Source organism: Vigna unguiculata, chromosome 5 (genome assembly GCF_004118075.2).
Source record: "Vigna unguiculata cultivar IT97K-499-35 chromosome 5, ASM411807v1, whole genome shotgun sequence".
Lineage (NCBI taxonomy): Eukaryota > Viridiplantae > Streptophyta > Magnoliopsida > Fabales > Fabaceae > Vigna > Vigna unguiculata.
Window position 1 is genome coordinate 1,742,571 of NC_040283.1, and position 14,952 is coordinate 1,757,522.

General features: G+C 30.8%; 1 protein-coding gene across 1 annotated transcript; it reads left to right on the forward strand.

Annotated features, from left to right (window-relative positions):
* Positions 1-5,316: 5,316 nt before the first annotated feature.
* Positions 5,317-12,731, forward strand: LOC114185500 (protein MEI2-like 4). Its single transcript, XM_028073253.1, has 14 exons — positions 5,317-5,776; positions 6,338-6,471; positions 6,596-6,635; positions 7,187-7,327; positions 7,434-7,873; positions 8,069-8,185; positions 8,270-8,424; positions 8,634-8,689; positions 8,770-9,168; positions 9,364-9,958; positions 10,824-10,908; positions 11,287-11,355; positions 11,484-11,663; positions 11,892-12,731. Exons 2-14 carry the CDS (start codon positions 6,394-6,396, stop codon positions 11,982-11,984), a joined length of 2,448 nt encoding a protein of 815 aa, XP_027929054.1. The 5' UTR covers positions 5,317-5,776; positions 6,338-6,393; the 3' UTR covers positions 11,985-12,731.
* Positions 12,732-14,952: the final 2,221 nt, after the last annotated feature.

The following is a 14,952-nucleotide window of genomic DNA, read 5'->3' on the forward strand; positions in this document are numbered from 1 at the left end:
ATATCCTTATCTTTAATTCTGAATTAATGGGATTTTCTTTGTTTGTAAAGGTTACTTGTTGGGTTGGTTTGACATAAAATTCCCCAAACAGCACTTTCATTTCATTGTCCATCCTCAATTTTTTTTCTATTCCTGTTTTTGGTCATTTTCCAAACCCTATGAGATGTGAAATCCTCACTCTCCCTTCCTGTTTCGGGGTTCCATGTAACGTGTAAAATTCCACCTTCAACCCCTTGATGTTACTATGAGCTTTTTCTTCATTTTTATTTATTTATTTTTTCATCCTTTTTTAAAAATTAATTTTTTGAATAAATGTGGCATCAATCAAAGGGGGAATAACACCAAATCCCCTTTTAAATAGTTGTTGTTGATGAGTTGACAAGGGCATGCTACCCTACCACTCACTAATCCTTTCTTTCCTTTCTCAACCTCTCTTATCTTATCGAATAATTTCCCTCTAATCTTTGCTTAATGCTCAATGCTTAATCCCCATGGCCCCCTCCATTAATCCCACTTTCTTCTTTTTCTCTCTTTGTGCTTTCACATAACCCTCATTACCCACTACTCTCAATTATAATTTTTCGCACGCCTATTACGTAAGGTACCATTCACACACTCTCGCAAAATCAAACAAACACAATTTCTACCTCACGGAACAAAATCTTCAAAATAACACATGCTTCTCGCAACAACGTAATAATCTTGCTTTCCTAGTTTTGATTACAAAAACAAGGTTAAACATGACAACTATGAAACCGGACACGCCTCATTAATGGTGTGTTTCGTGTCCGATACGTATCGGACACCGATACTCGTATCATACATATTAGTCAAGTGTCCAATTTGAAAGATATTTTTTTGCCTTTAACATAATTTTGACATGACTCCAATACAATGTTAATAACCACAAATTCAATGGTTTTCTAAAAAAACCTATAAACTTGTAAATTTATCACATAAGTTTCTATTATGATTATAAAAATAAGGAAAAAAAATATTATATGATCACTACTTTTCACTTTTTTGGATATTAGATTGATAAATTTTATTCATTTTTTTGTTAGTTGATAATTTGTTAGTTAAAATTTTAAAACTAATATATATATATATATATATATATATATGCATGTCATGTCCCGTGTCTTATGTTTTTCAATTTAGGCGTATCTGTGTTCGTATTTGTATCTGTATCCAGATTTTATAAACAACAATTTTTATTGTAAATCACATTATTTAAGATGCTTTGTTATAAATGTGAATTTTGATGTAGTGTTATTCTTTGGTAAATATAGAGAATTACTTCACTAGTATTTAAGATAATTTTTTTGTTATAATGGAACTTTGATAAGTAATTAACATGGTTGCAATGGACAAAGAGACAACGATCATCCTCGAATTTGTTAATTAAATATTTAATTTTCATCGACGACCTTTGTTATCATTTTCTAATTATCATTAAGATTAAAAAATATAGTGGTGACATATGTTCTATTTTTCTCTCTCTTTCCTGTTTTTTTTTTTCTTTTAGCCTCTCTAATTTTTTCCTTCAAATCCTCGAGAATTGGACACAAACAAATAGAGCTCTTAAAATTGGTTGAAAAACAAGTTAAACAAATTATAAGTTAGATTAAATTCAACTAATTTTGACTTCATGGTTTAAATAGAGTTATTATGGATCTTCATTGATTTCAACTTGATGTTTATGTTTGTTGAATTATTAACCTAATTCCAAATTATTGAAGCTACTTACATATAATCACCTATTAAGAAAAGTTGTCGTTTTTATTTAAGATGGAGAAGTGAGATAAAGGGTTTATGGAGGATAAATAATTATTCGTTGTTGGATTTATTTACTAAAAAATAAATAGTTATTCTTCTCAGAGTCTTATAAAACTCAAATGGGATGGTCTTTTTGAAAGATAGATCTAATTTAGAAAAGAAAAAATACTAATTTTTTTAGTCATGTTGACTCTTCCACATTTCTCATTTATCTAACAAAAACAAACAAGAGGCTGTTGGTAATTCTACGTCTTTCTTTTCCTTTTCATTATTATTTATCCTAATTGTTCTTTTTTGTTACGTATTTTTTTTTTATTTCTTTCTTTTTGTTACAGTTTTCATGATTTATTGTCCCAACTTTTCCAGTATCGTCTTTATAAATTTTCAGAAACAGTGAAAATTTTAATGATGACAACAAAAAAAATATGGGTAAATCTACGTTGTGTGCTAATTTCCTTTTATTTTTTTTAGAAAACATAGTGTTATACCAAATTATTCTTTCATACGTCTCTTATTGGTTTTTTAACCTTTTCTCTGCGGAAAGTTTTGATACACGTGACTTCTTATTTAATTTTTCTTAATTAAATTAACTATGTATTTAATTTTTTTTATTCATTATGTATTGGCATTTGAAAATCATGATCATGTTTATTCATTTTTTATTTTATATATATTCTCGAATTCGCAATTTTTAATACCCATGTGAATCACAGTGTTGTGGAATGCGAATATTTATTTTATTAATGGATTGAGACGAAAGACAACAATTAAAATCACACCTTGAAAAGATAAATTATTTCATAAATTACAATTTCAATAATTACTTTTTTTAGTGACTTCTTAATTTTTCAATAACTAAAATATTCATGTGAAATAATTAGGGATATATTCACAAAGAGCGGCTGAGATGAGTTAAAATAAACTTAAGAACTATATTTTTTAGTTAAAATTTATTTGAGTTTTTTTTATATAAAATTATCTATTAAATTATTATGATTAATTTCTTTTAACTTTCATTTATTCATCTCCATTATCTACTAAAACGTGTTAAACCTAAATATTAAACCTTAAATATAATTAATAAATTTTCAATTCAATCCAAACAAAAGTTTAATTTCTCAATTAAAATGTGTAAAAAAATTCTTAAAACACATAATTCGAAAAGTAATGAAAAACAAAATCAAGCAAAAAAATTATAATAAAAATAATATCAATAGAAATTAAAAGAAAAAATATTAACAAAAAAAATATTAGTACATATCCACAACATAAAATTCAAAAAATAAAATTTGTCGAAACTTGGAAATAAAATTTTTAAAACAAAAATAAAGCAATCGAAAAAGAGTAAAGTCGCTAGATAGAAAGTCAGGAGAAAAAATAGAAATCAAAATTAATTATTAAAAATTATAATAACTAATATTTTTTTTCTATAACAATGTCCAATATGATATATAAAACATATGATGCAACAACTATTATATGTGTCTGTGCTTAGTTGTGGTTGGAAACCAAATATGAAAATCATTCGGGTTGAATTTTAATTTAATATAAGGTGCAAACAAAACCAAAATAAATGGTTAATAAATTAAATTAAATAAATGTTTTTGAGTTTTATTATTATAAAATTATTAAACAATTACAAATATTTCAATATTTTTATAATATAAATTTTCAAATAAAAATTTATTATGATATTTGTTATAGCCATAAATAAACTAGACATCTTCACAGTTAATAAATATAATATGCATTTGTTATCATGATTTAATAAGTATAAATACATTATAAGTAAATATAATGAAACAGTAAAATAATTTAAGAAAAAGACATACTCTTAAAAGTTTATTAATTATTAATCATTATAAACATACATTACTATATTTAAATGTGTGATTGATTTAATTGATAGTTTTTAATATGTAATTTGAATTAAATTCAACTATAATAAATAAATAAACAATTTTAGTCAATTTCTTAAATTTTTGATCAATTATTTATAATTGGTTTGGTTTTAAATATAGCCTCCTTACTTTATAGTTATATTATGCTAAATATACTCATATAAATTTTTTATTTAACTCTTTATTTTAAATGTTGTTATTTATTCCTCAAAATATTTTTCATTCTCACAAATTTTTATTGTTATCTGGTAAGAAGAGTAACCCATAATCATTTTTTTTTTCTCTCTCTCTCTTGCTGGGCCAAATTGTAGCTATAGCCCAATTCTTATGTTATGAACAACTGTTCACAATTAGATTCTGCTAATCACTAATTACTACTAATGTTTAGGCTAAAGTAGGTTTTACTGTGTGAAGTAAGAAGAAATAATGAAGTGCGGGTTTCTCTCGGAAGAAACATTATTCTCCTTGTTGGAAATTAATCTCTCTATTTCCCATTAATTAAAAAAAATATACATAATTATATGTTTAGGAAAATAATTAATCTTGTAATAATGATGTATTTGGGAACATAAAAAATAATTAGTTTAAGAATTAGTTAACAAATAAATACAGAATCACCTTCTAAACATATGCTTTAATTAGTTGTACTTAGAACAAAATAGTGATGAGAAAAACTTGTCATTGTTAATAAGAACATGTATAAATAAAATAAAATCGGCAAAGGTAACTTAAGAATGGATTCTGAATATATATATATATATATATATATATATATATATAAAATAAATAAGAAGCTAGTTTACTTTTTAATTTATATGATTGTATTTATTAAATATTATATTAATAGGCCTTTAGTTTTTTTTTAGCAAAAAATGACCCTTTCAATTATAATCTTCAAAATAACACTAAAGAAAAATAGTTAAATCTGTTGAACTACTGAAGAAAATGCAATTAAGTCACCAACTTTTGTTGTTTTAAGTTTAACCTTTTCCACACTCAATTTTTTACATTTATTTTTTGTAATCTGAGGTGCATGCATGCATTGTAAACCTTACCATTGCTGAAGGTTTATGAAGGATTAAAAGTGATGCAGATGAAACAAAAGGAAAAGACATTGCTATATGTTGTTCAATTGTTCCTTAAAAATTGCAATTTCAGAGTTTACAAATACTTCCAATGGAAGTGATCCATAGCAAGTTGCAAACACATTGAATGTATTACAAGGTAAGTCATTAACATGTTTGAAATTTTCAGGATAGGAATCAGAACTCACTATACAGAAGTAAAAGTCTCTGGTTTTGTTTGTCCAATGAATTTGTTGCTGAACATTTTGAGGAAAATGTGCAGAAAAAGTGGCAACTTTTTAGAGAATGAGAAAAACATCATCGGTATACGTTGGCATGGATATTAGATTACATTATTTATCTATTTGTCAAAAGAAAATAGGTTAACAATAATACTCTTGTCATTTTCACACTTTGTTCTTAGAAAATAATAATAAAAATGATCGATTCATAATTTCAAAGATGCTTCAAAAAATTAATCAATCCAATCAATGTGTTAATTCAGTCAATTCGATGTAATGTAGTTGTTAAACACATGTACGGGAATTTTAATGATTGAAAGAATGGTAAGAAAAGTCATTTCAAGAGGAACATAACATGAAACCGCATTCACGCCGTTAACGAAATAAACGGAAAAAACAGTCGTCTCCCGGTCCCTGTTTGCCGGAAAAATCACAGTTCCGGCGAGAGCTCGCAAATTCCGTTGAAGTTCAGAAACGAAGAAGAAGAAGAAGAAGTGAAGGTGAGAAAGGAGAGAAGTTGAAGTAGTTAGTTAACGTGCAATGCAGGGAACGGTAAAAGGTTGTGAGAAGGTTTGGATGGAGGATCTTGCACGCCACACATGCATTGATACCTACAAAGATGATCCTCCCTTTTTGCAAATTCCCACCTTGCCTTATGCCCTACTTTATTCGTTTTCTCTCTCACACTTCTTCTTCTTCTTCATCTTCTTCTTTCCAAATACTATCACTATTTAACTCATTCTCACCCCTTCCTTCCACTTCTGTCTTCTCCTCTTCCAATTCCCACAAGGTAAGTACTGTCTTTGTTTTTGACACCCCTTTTCGCTTTTTCCATCATGGGGTTTTGGGTTTACGTCAATTTTTGTCTCTTCTGTTCTCTCAAGTTTTGGTTTTTGACTTGGTGGGTTTAGAATGTTCAACAGGTCAAGTAACTAAGCTTTTTTAGGGGGGGTGAATATTAAGATGTTCAACTGTTTCAAATCCTCTTGATCGTTCACAATGTCGGTGGATTTGCAATTAATGTTGCGTGCCAATGTTAGAGGGTCATGATCTTGAGAAATTATTAGGTGATTTGGAACTGGATGGTTTTGATAATGTGAATCGTAATCATGTTTTAAATTTACAAAAAAGAAATATTGATAAACATGTCACGTGGAAATTGTTAGGAGCCACCAACATCTCACATTCTTCTTAGTTCAACGAGTTTTAACTTTCCATAATCTATCCTAATTAAGAATTTTTATGTTTTTAATCTCGTGTTGAAAACTTGGAAGGTTTACAATTCCTCGTAGCTTTCTTGCTGGCGAGGTAAAAGGTTGAATTGACTGCCATGCTATGTTGTGCTCAACAGATATAAAAAGTTAGGAGATTTTCAATTTTGAGGCATAGTACATTGTGGGATTCATCATGCCTTCTGAAACAATTGACTATAATTGTTTCTCTTCATCGTTGTATTCCTCTGAAGATATTTGTTCTTCTAATGAGGTATCTTCTTGTTTCATCTATACATGGTGTACTTTAGTGTCATTTGTAAAAATTTGAAATTGAAACACTGTTGCGGTTCCAGGCCTTATTTATTCCTGTTTTCTCTTTCTCTTTGCTGAGGCAGGCTAGCTTATGGAAATCAGATAACATGCCGAAATGCTATGGTTAGTTTTACTAATCTATTTGACTGTGTTATTATTATGGTTGTCATGACTGAGCGCTACTGGGGTGGATTCGTTTTGCAGTTATCTGCTGCTAAATACCTTTTTTCCCCTAATTTATAGGATTTTTGTATATATGTTGTTAAGGATTTAGGAGTCATTTGCTCGATTTGCATTTGCAAGTTGCTATATTAGGAATCTCAGATTGCCTTGGTTGAGCAATTTAAAAACTTTTATCTGGTCACTCATTACTAGAAGAGCTTGACTTGTAATGTTTGAGTGCTATTGAACTCTGTGTTTGCTTCAAGCCCAAAAAGGCTTATGCACGTCAACGTGTGCTGAAAACCATTTCTACCGTTGCTTCTGACAACATAAGCTTTTAGGTTAATTTTTTTCTCAATACCTTCAACTATCAGTTTAGGAGAGTACAGCATGCAAAGTACTTCGAAGTTAGAAATTTACTTTTCATGCCAAGTGTATCGACAGAAAGTAACTCAGATATGCATATGCATAATGGTCTAATAATCAGTCTTTGACTTTTTTATGTCATGTAGATTTTGATCAAGGAATAAAAACCAGCTTGAGTGTACAAGCGTTATCCCATTTGCCAGATCGTAGCAAAGTCAATATAGTTGCTCCTCAGAATGAGAGTAGCGTCTTTTCAAGTTCTCTGTCGGAATTGTTTAGCAGGAAACGTAAGTTTTATTTGCCTCCTAACTTCTAAAATGAGTTTGGGTTGTAACTTGTATGCTGAGGTTTCTAAAGAGCTAAAATGCCTTTGTTTGACTTCTATTGGTGCAGTGAGATCATCAGCAAATAATGCTTTATATGGGCATTCTGTTGACACTGTTGCTTCCCACTACGAGGAAGAAAGACTTTTTGACTCTCTTGAAGAACTTGAGGCTCAAATTATTGGAAATCTACTCCCCAGTGATGATGATTTCCTTTCTGGAATGACAAATGAACTTGAGCTCGACCACATCATCCAAGACAGCTCTGGTGATGACATGGATGAACTAGACCTTTTCAGTAGTGTTGGAGGGATGGATTTAGGAGATGATAATACTCCATCTTCTGGACAAAAGAATTCTAAAATCCTTGATGGAGCTTGTAACAGTCAGCTAGGACTGTGTAGTGCCTTAATTGATGGTGAACAGCCTTACGATAAACACCCTAGAACATTAGTTGTGAGAAACATTAATAGTGATGTCGAAGATTCTGAACTGAGATCTCCTTTTGAGGTATGCTTTTGCTGTTTTCTTGTCCTTTTGTTTCTCCTAGAACACAAGCTCATCCAATCGTGTTGTGTAATTACTGGTCTTTTTGATAATGCTACAACAAACTGTGCTGAGAATCCAATTCCTCGTAACACTGAAAGTATATTCTTGCGTTGAGTTCGATTGTGACGTCTTGCTTTGTGGCACAAATTTTATCAGGATACTCCTTCCAAGAAAGATATGAATCAGCGCACCCTTGTGGTCTTTTTGTATGATTCATCTGTTTCGGATAATGAACTTCACCGTATATTCAATGTATACGGAGAAATCAAGGAGGTGAGTTTGGTTACCAATTAATTTATTGCACAAATATTGATCAGAACAATTTGTATGTGGTTGGTTAACTGTCTTGAACTGCAGATTGGTAAAAGCCCACATGATCTACAACATCACAAGTTGATTGAATATTATGATTCTAGAGCAGCAGAGGCAGCTCTCCATGCTTTAAATAGAGATGATACTATCAGGAAGAGGCTAAAGGTTGAACCATACCTATGTGAAGACTCAAAACAGAGGTAATCTTTGGGTTCAATTGTCACAATAGTTTCCTCCTGTCACACTGCAATACCAGTCACAATTTAGTCTGCAATTTTAAAAAGAAGTATCAGTGTTTCATTCTATGTTCCTTATTGTTCAAGAAGCAAATTACAGGATCAGAAGCCATTAATTGTAAGTTATTTAGTTTTTGTTCTGCTAATTTTTTTTTGCTTTTATTTGGCTTCAGTATGGCTCAACAGATACATCCAGAACTAGAACAGAAAGAAAGTAGCCTTTATCCAGGTAGAAAATATGCTAATCAACTATCAATTCAGCAGCAGAAACATATTTTTTCTCTCAATGATGTTTGTACGTTGGACCAGGTTTGCATGGCATTTCTAAACCTGGTAAGATGGATGGTGGAAGAATTCTTGGTATTGAGCCTGCCTCATGTACACCATCTGTGAAAACTGCTGGTATTCATGGGGTCTCTTCAAGTGTTCCTAACTCCTTACCATCACTGGTCAGAGTTAAATCATTTGACAACGGACGTGAAATTACTGAATACGATTCCCCAGGCCAGTTTAATTTTGATATTCAAGACGCATCATCAGCTTCTCATCCACATTTTCTCCCAGAATTTCATGATGGTTTAGCTAACAGTGCTCGCCGTATTCCTCCTGAGGTGGCAGCAAACATCAATCTTAAAACACAAGAAAGAATAGAAAGCATGCAGTTCTGTCAAGTAAACTCCAATGGACGCTTCATGGAATTCAATGAATGTAAGTTAAAAAGTGCAATTGATTGGAATGTGTAAGAACTTTTTATTGTCGTTTCTCTTTTTTTCTTCATCCTATGGCTAGCAAATCTATAAATCATGGAACTTCCTGGATAGTAAATGGGAAACAAAAGACTAATTTTTAAGATATGTTTAAGAAATACTAAATTGATCATATTTATTCTCTCCCTTTTCTCAGTTTTCAAATCCTCTGGTAATGGAAGCTTCCCTCTTCCTCCTGGCCATCATTACAAATGTGGGAACTTCTATCAGCCTCCTGAAATGGTGTGGCCAAATTCACCTTTATATTTTGATGGAGTTTGTCCATCCCCCACCCTACCAAGGTTGCATGGACTTCCTAGGTCACCATCTCATATGATGACAACTGTTCTACCCATAAATAGCCAGCATGTGCCTTCAGCTCCTTTTTGGGACAGAAGACATACCTATGCAGGGGAATCTCTTGGGAATATGCAATTTTCTGGTAATACAACATCAAATTGTGTTGACTTTGTTTCTTGCAATTTCTTTCCCCATTTTGGGGGAAACTGTGTTGATTTTCGAATCCTCCCCAAGAATCTTGGACTCCATTTTCATAACCAAAAGGACCTAATGTTTCCTGGAAGAAACCATATGATTAATTCATTTGAGACTCACAAACAACGTACTAGAAGCAGGAGAACTGAAGGTGTGTCAAACTTGGCGGACAAGAAACAGTATGAACTTGATATTGACCGCATAAAAACAGGGGAAGATATCCGAACAACACTTATGATAAAGAACATTCCTAACAAGTAAGTAGAAATGTATATATTACATTAAATAGCTTTAGCCTTTTGTGTTTACTTACTATTTCACTTTCTGCGATGAAAACGTTTTTACATTCATTTGGTACATTTTGGGTTGTACTTTCACTTTGCAATAGATTTTGGAGTTTTCAGCCAACCTTAGGGTATATGATTTCTTAAGGCAGAACAATTATTAATTTGCTGTTGGGAAAAAGTCTCACAAACACCTAGAAAGAACTCTTGTGTGAACTGCAAGCTTAAGCAAATTACTCCTAGTTTGCACTGGGCTTTCTTCTAAAACTTCTTCTTTTAAGAGATTAACCTTCTGGAAAATTCACTTCTAGAAAATTCAATTTTCTTATGTCGTCAAAGAAGTTCTTTGGAAGCCTTGTTTTTAGTTTTGATTGAAGCTGTTTATGTCAACTTTGTGTTGTTCTTTTACTCGTAGATTTGGTAGTAGGCAAGCTTATGTTTCCTTCCTTTTCTCCACGAGTAAATACATTCTGATTCCATAGGAACATGACTTCAATCGTGAACAAACTTATCTTTTATAGGCCTGATATTTGACAATTTGTTTCCTGTTTATTTTTTTCACTCTTTGCCGTGGTTAATGACCAGTTTAGTAGACTACACATATTTATAAAGTTAGGACTGTTATGGTGGGTGAGCTTGGTGGATGGTTATGAATATAAACACAAAATTAAGCTTTTGATTTTTTTTTTCATAGGTTTTAAGCATGTATGAGAAACCTTGTCATCTGTGTTGCATAAGTTTTGCTGAAAAAGACGAATTCTATTTCAGTTATACACCTCGTTTACATTAATTTTGTTAATCTTATCATTTTCCTTCACTCTGATTTGTTCTCCTGCAGGTATACATCCAAGATGTTGTTGGCTGCTATTGACGAACGCCATAGAGGAACTTATGATTTTGTTTACCTACCAATTGATTTCAGGGCAAGTGACTGTCCCCCTTTATAATAAGTTAATGGTCCATTTGTTGTATAGAGAATATCTTTCAGGAACATATTTGTTTTCTTCTGTTTCATGCAGCAGTAAAATGAAAATACTTTCTTGGTTTCTTGCATGAAATTCAAAGAGAAGAAAATGAACTGACCTTCGTCCAGGGAAATTCATTTTCATGGACAAATCAAACAATAAGAAAGTTTAAGAAAATGCAGCTCTCATCTGAATTATTTTCTCTAGTAAAATATACTTGTTTGCATGAAAACAGATTCCTTTTACAGAACATTTCTACTATGAAATTTAATTTACTCTAGTATTCCTTTCTCATTTTTTGTTTGATTATTCACACGGAATCAACATTAATTGCAGAACAAATGTAACGTGGGATATGCATTCATCAACATAATCAATCCCGACTTGATTATACCATTCTATCAGGTATGCTTTAGAAAATGATGATACACTGAAAATGATTGGTGTTAAACTTATCATAATCACATTACATTCACACACACACACACACACCCTGCACCAATAGACTAAATCATATGATGCAACTCTGGTAGGTGTTCAATGGAAAGAAATGGGAGAAATTCAACAGTGAGAAAGTGGCATCACTTGCATATGCTCGCATACAAGGGAAAGCAGCACTCATTGCTCACTTCCAAAATTCAAGCTTGATGAATGAGGATAAGCGCTGCAGGCCTATCCTCTTCAATACAGATGGCCCTAATGCCGGTGACCAGGTATAAATCTCTTTTAAGATCCATTTATCTGTTACATTGCATACATTCTCACTTGCTTCAAGCATAATACAGCATGTATTCTTGCTTGCTTGAAGCACAATATAGCATGTATTCTTACCTGCTTCAAGAGTAGTAGTATGGAATCTTGGGAAGCCATTTGAAATTTGCACTTACCAAGAGAGAAAAAAACTACATACAGAATGGCTACTAACTTTGCAAGGAACACAGGTTCCTTTCCCAGTGGGCATTAATATTCGCAACAAAGGTGGAAGAGTGAGAAGCAGCACTCAGGAGGATATCCATTCATTGGAGTCAGACTAAGGAAACCATCCATACCATTAATTTTAGTGGATGCTAAGTTAACCTTTGGAAGCCAAGTGATCTAGTTACATTCATAAAGTATGTTTGCGGTACATATTTACCAACACTAACCTTGAGTAAGGCAAGAAGTTTTCCAGTTCTTTTGGCTTTTGTTACTGAATCACAACTTTTCATGTGCAAGAGTACTGTGTCAAAAGATTACATGTACAGGAATTTCACATTGGAGATTGGAGGAGAGGCTTGTAAAGTGTGGTTTGAGGAGAACTTAGTCTGTATCAATTTTACCTTTGTTTTCCTTCTTCCTCTCCTTGCTTTTTTCTTATGTATATTGTTGATTTTCGAGTCATTCTCATCCCAAACTGCTGAAATTTTTTATCAACTATTTGTGTACTGTGCTTAAGCCTTCTTGGATTGTTCATCATTGTTGATGCTTGGTGTGCGTGCATGCACACTCTTCCATTCACTTTTTCTTTGAAAATGTTACACTTTGAATAATATAGCAGTTGTGTCTCGTCTTTTGAGTCTCTGTTGTCACTTGTAAAGACATAACTGACATCTCAAATTATGCTACTAGAGGAGACTCAATGCAGAAGGTTTCATGTCAATTCTGATTCATCAAAACTGGCAATTTCTGTTTCTTTTAATTTGTTATTTTTCTGATGTTTTTTCATTGTAACTGGGGTCCAGTTAGCATGTAAGGAACTTTACTTGTATGCTCCATTGTACTAATACATAATGTTACAAAGAGCTGAATAATCTTAATTCATTTGAGCTTTTTTTTTTCTCTTGTTTTGTCTGTAAGTTTGTTTCAAGTAAAATTATTTCCTGTATTGGTTTTTAACAAGATTTCAAGTTTGTTTCAAGTAAAACTATTTCATGTTAGTGACAAGGTGAATTAGCTTTTGGTGAACTAGTTTGAATTACTTATTTGAGTTAAAAATATTTTACTTACAATTCCTTAACAAGACAGTTTTAAAAGAATAATCATTTTAAAAAAATTTAACAAACATTATGCTATATTATTTATTAAAAAAGTGCCCATATGGCAATCCAAAGGCATGAAACAGTTCTTCATATTCTTATTTGTTTGTTTAAATAAACATGAAACTGTATAATTTCCAAATATTATATTTAAAATTGAACAAAAATAATATAAAAATGGTAATATCATTTTATTTATTTAAATAAGTAAACTTGTTTGACCGGTAAAATAATCTGATTAAAATTATGTTGAATGTCATTTTGTTAGAAAAAGATAGATGTGCGTCTGATTTCCCTCGATTTGAAAACAAATAATCATAACTTTTGAATTAATTACTCGGATGATGATACTCATTTTCATTTATATATGGTAGTTTGGTATTCGCTTTTAAAAAAAGTGTTAATTGAGTCTTAATTTTTGAAAAGATATCTCAATTAGGTTATTTTTAACAAAAAAATATTAATACCGTTAATGATATTGATATTTAAAATGACTTACAAAATTAAGTATTGATATTTATATTAAAATTTAGTGGTAAAAGTCATGATTTAAGTTAACGACTTTAGTGATTTTTGTCTGAAAAGAATTTGATTAAGACAATTTTTCAAAAGTTTGGACTATATTGACACATTTTTAAAAGTGGATACCAAACCGAAACATTTGAACAAAAAATGACTACTATCCGACTAATTAAATATTTCTTTTATTATAAATTGTATTTATATTTTTTCTGTCTCTTATAGTTATATCTCTCTTCCTTTCACTGGTAGAGAAATAGCAACATTTTTGTGTTCATAAAGTATAATGGCAAATAGAATCTAATATTTGGGGGAGAAGAAAGAAAGAAGCAGCTTCTTTTGACATATCCAAAATGAGAATAAAGAGAGTAGATTTGAGTGGTGGAAATGGAGTTGTCAGAAGAATTCATGGCCCAAACCAGACTAGTTTTGAAATGACATTAACACCCCTATTAATTGCCCATTGCTAAAGACAAAATAGTATTCAAATAGTTAACCAAAATATGTCATTCATTACATATTAAATATTTTTATATCTTAAATTTCAATCAACCAAAGTGTCAAAGAAAAGGACTTAGTCATTTATCAACGATTAATCATTTAGAATAAACGTTTGTATATTTTTCAACTTAAGAAGGAATTTTCATATGACATATCAATATATCGAGAATGAAGAATATCTAAAAAAACGAGCTTTAGCAAATTAAGAATATCAAAGTACAATTTACCGAAAGCTAAAATAACGTTAATTATATAAGATAAAAAAATAGAAAAAAAGAAGAAATAAGTAATTCTTTCTTTGGATAAGATTATATTAAACATTATTTATGAATCTTAACATTCAATCATTTACTATCACATAAAAACTTATCAAAACAATAAATAAAATACAAAAACACAAAATAAGACAGAAAATGAATAATTGTTTTCTCTTAAAAAAGAAAATATTTATATTATTTATTACTTATATATTGTATTATAAAGTCGTCAAATTTTAGTTTGATCTAAAATTTCTAATATTTTTATTGTACTATTTTCTAAAACAACGATAGAAAAAAAAATTTATAAATTATAATTTCACAAAGAGCATATAGTAAAGACAATGATATATATTCATCCAAATTAAAAATCTTAAAACTAAATTACTTGTAGATATTATTTATTTAAAGTTAAAATTTATTTTCACAAAAGAGTCGCACGCAAAAAAAAGGTGTATAACTCTTTTTTTTTTCTTCTTTTCTAATTTGGTAATGTATTAAATTTGAGAAGAAAAAAATAACGTAAGGTGGGATGTTGGAGGCATGTGGGAGTGATGTTGACACACATGAAAGGACAGTGATAGCATGCGAGGAAACTGCACATGCACATGCAGACGCAGATGCAAATGCATGCGCAGACATCTACATCCATTCCCATGCAACTTGCATCATCATGCATGCTCTTTGCTTTGCGGCTCACACATGTGATG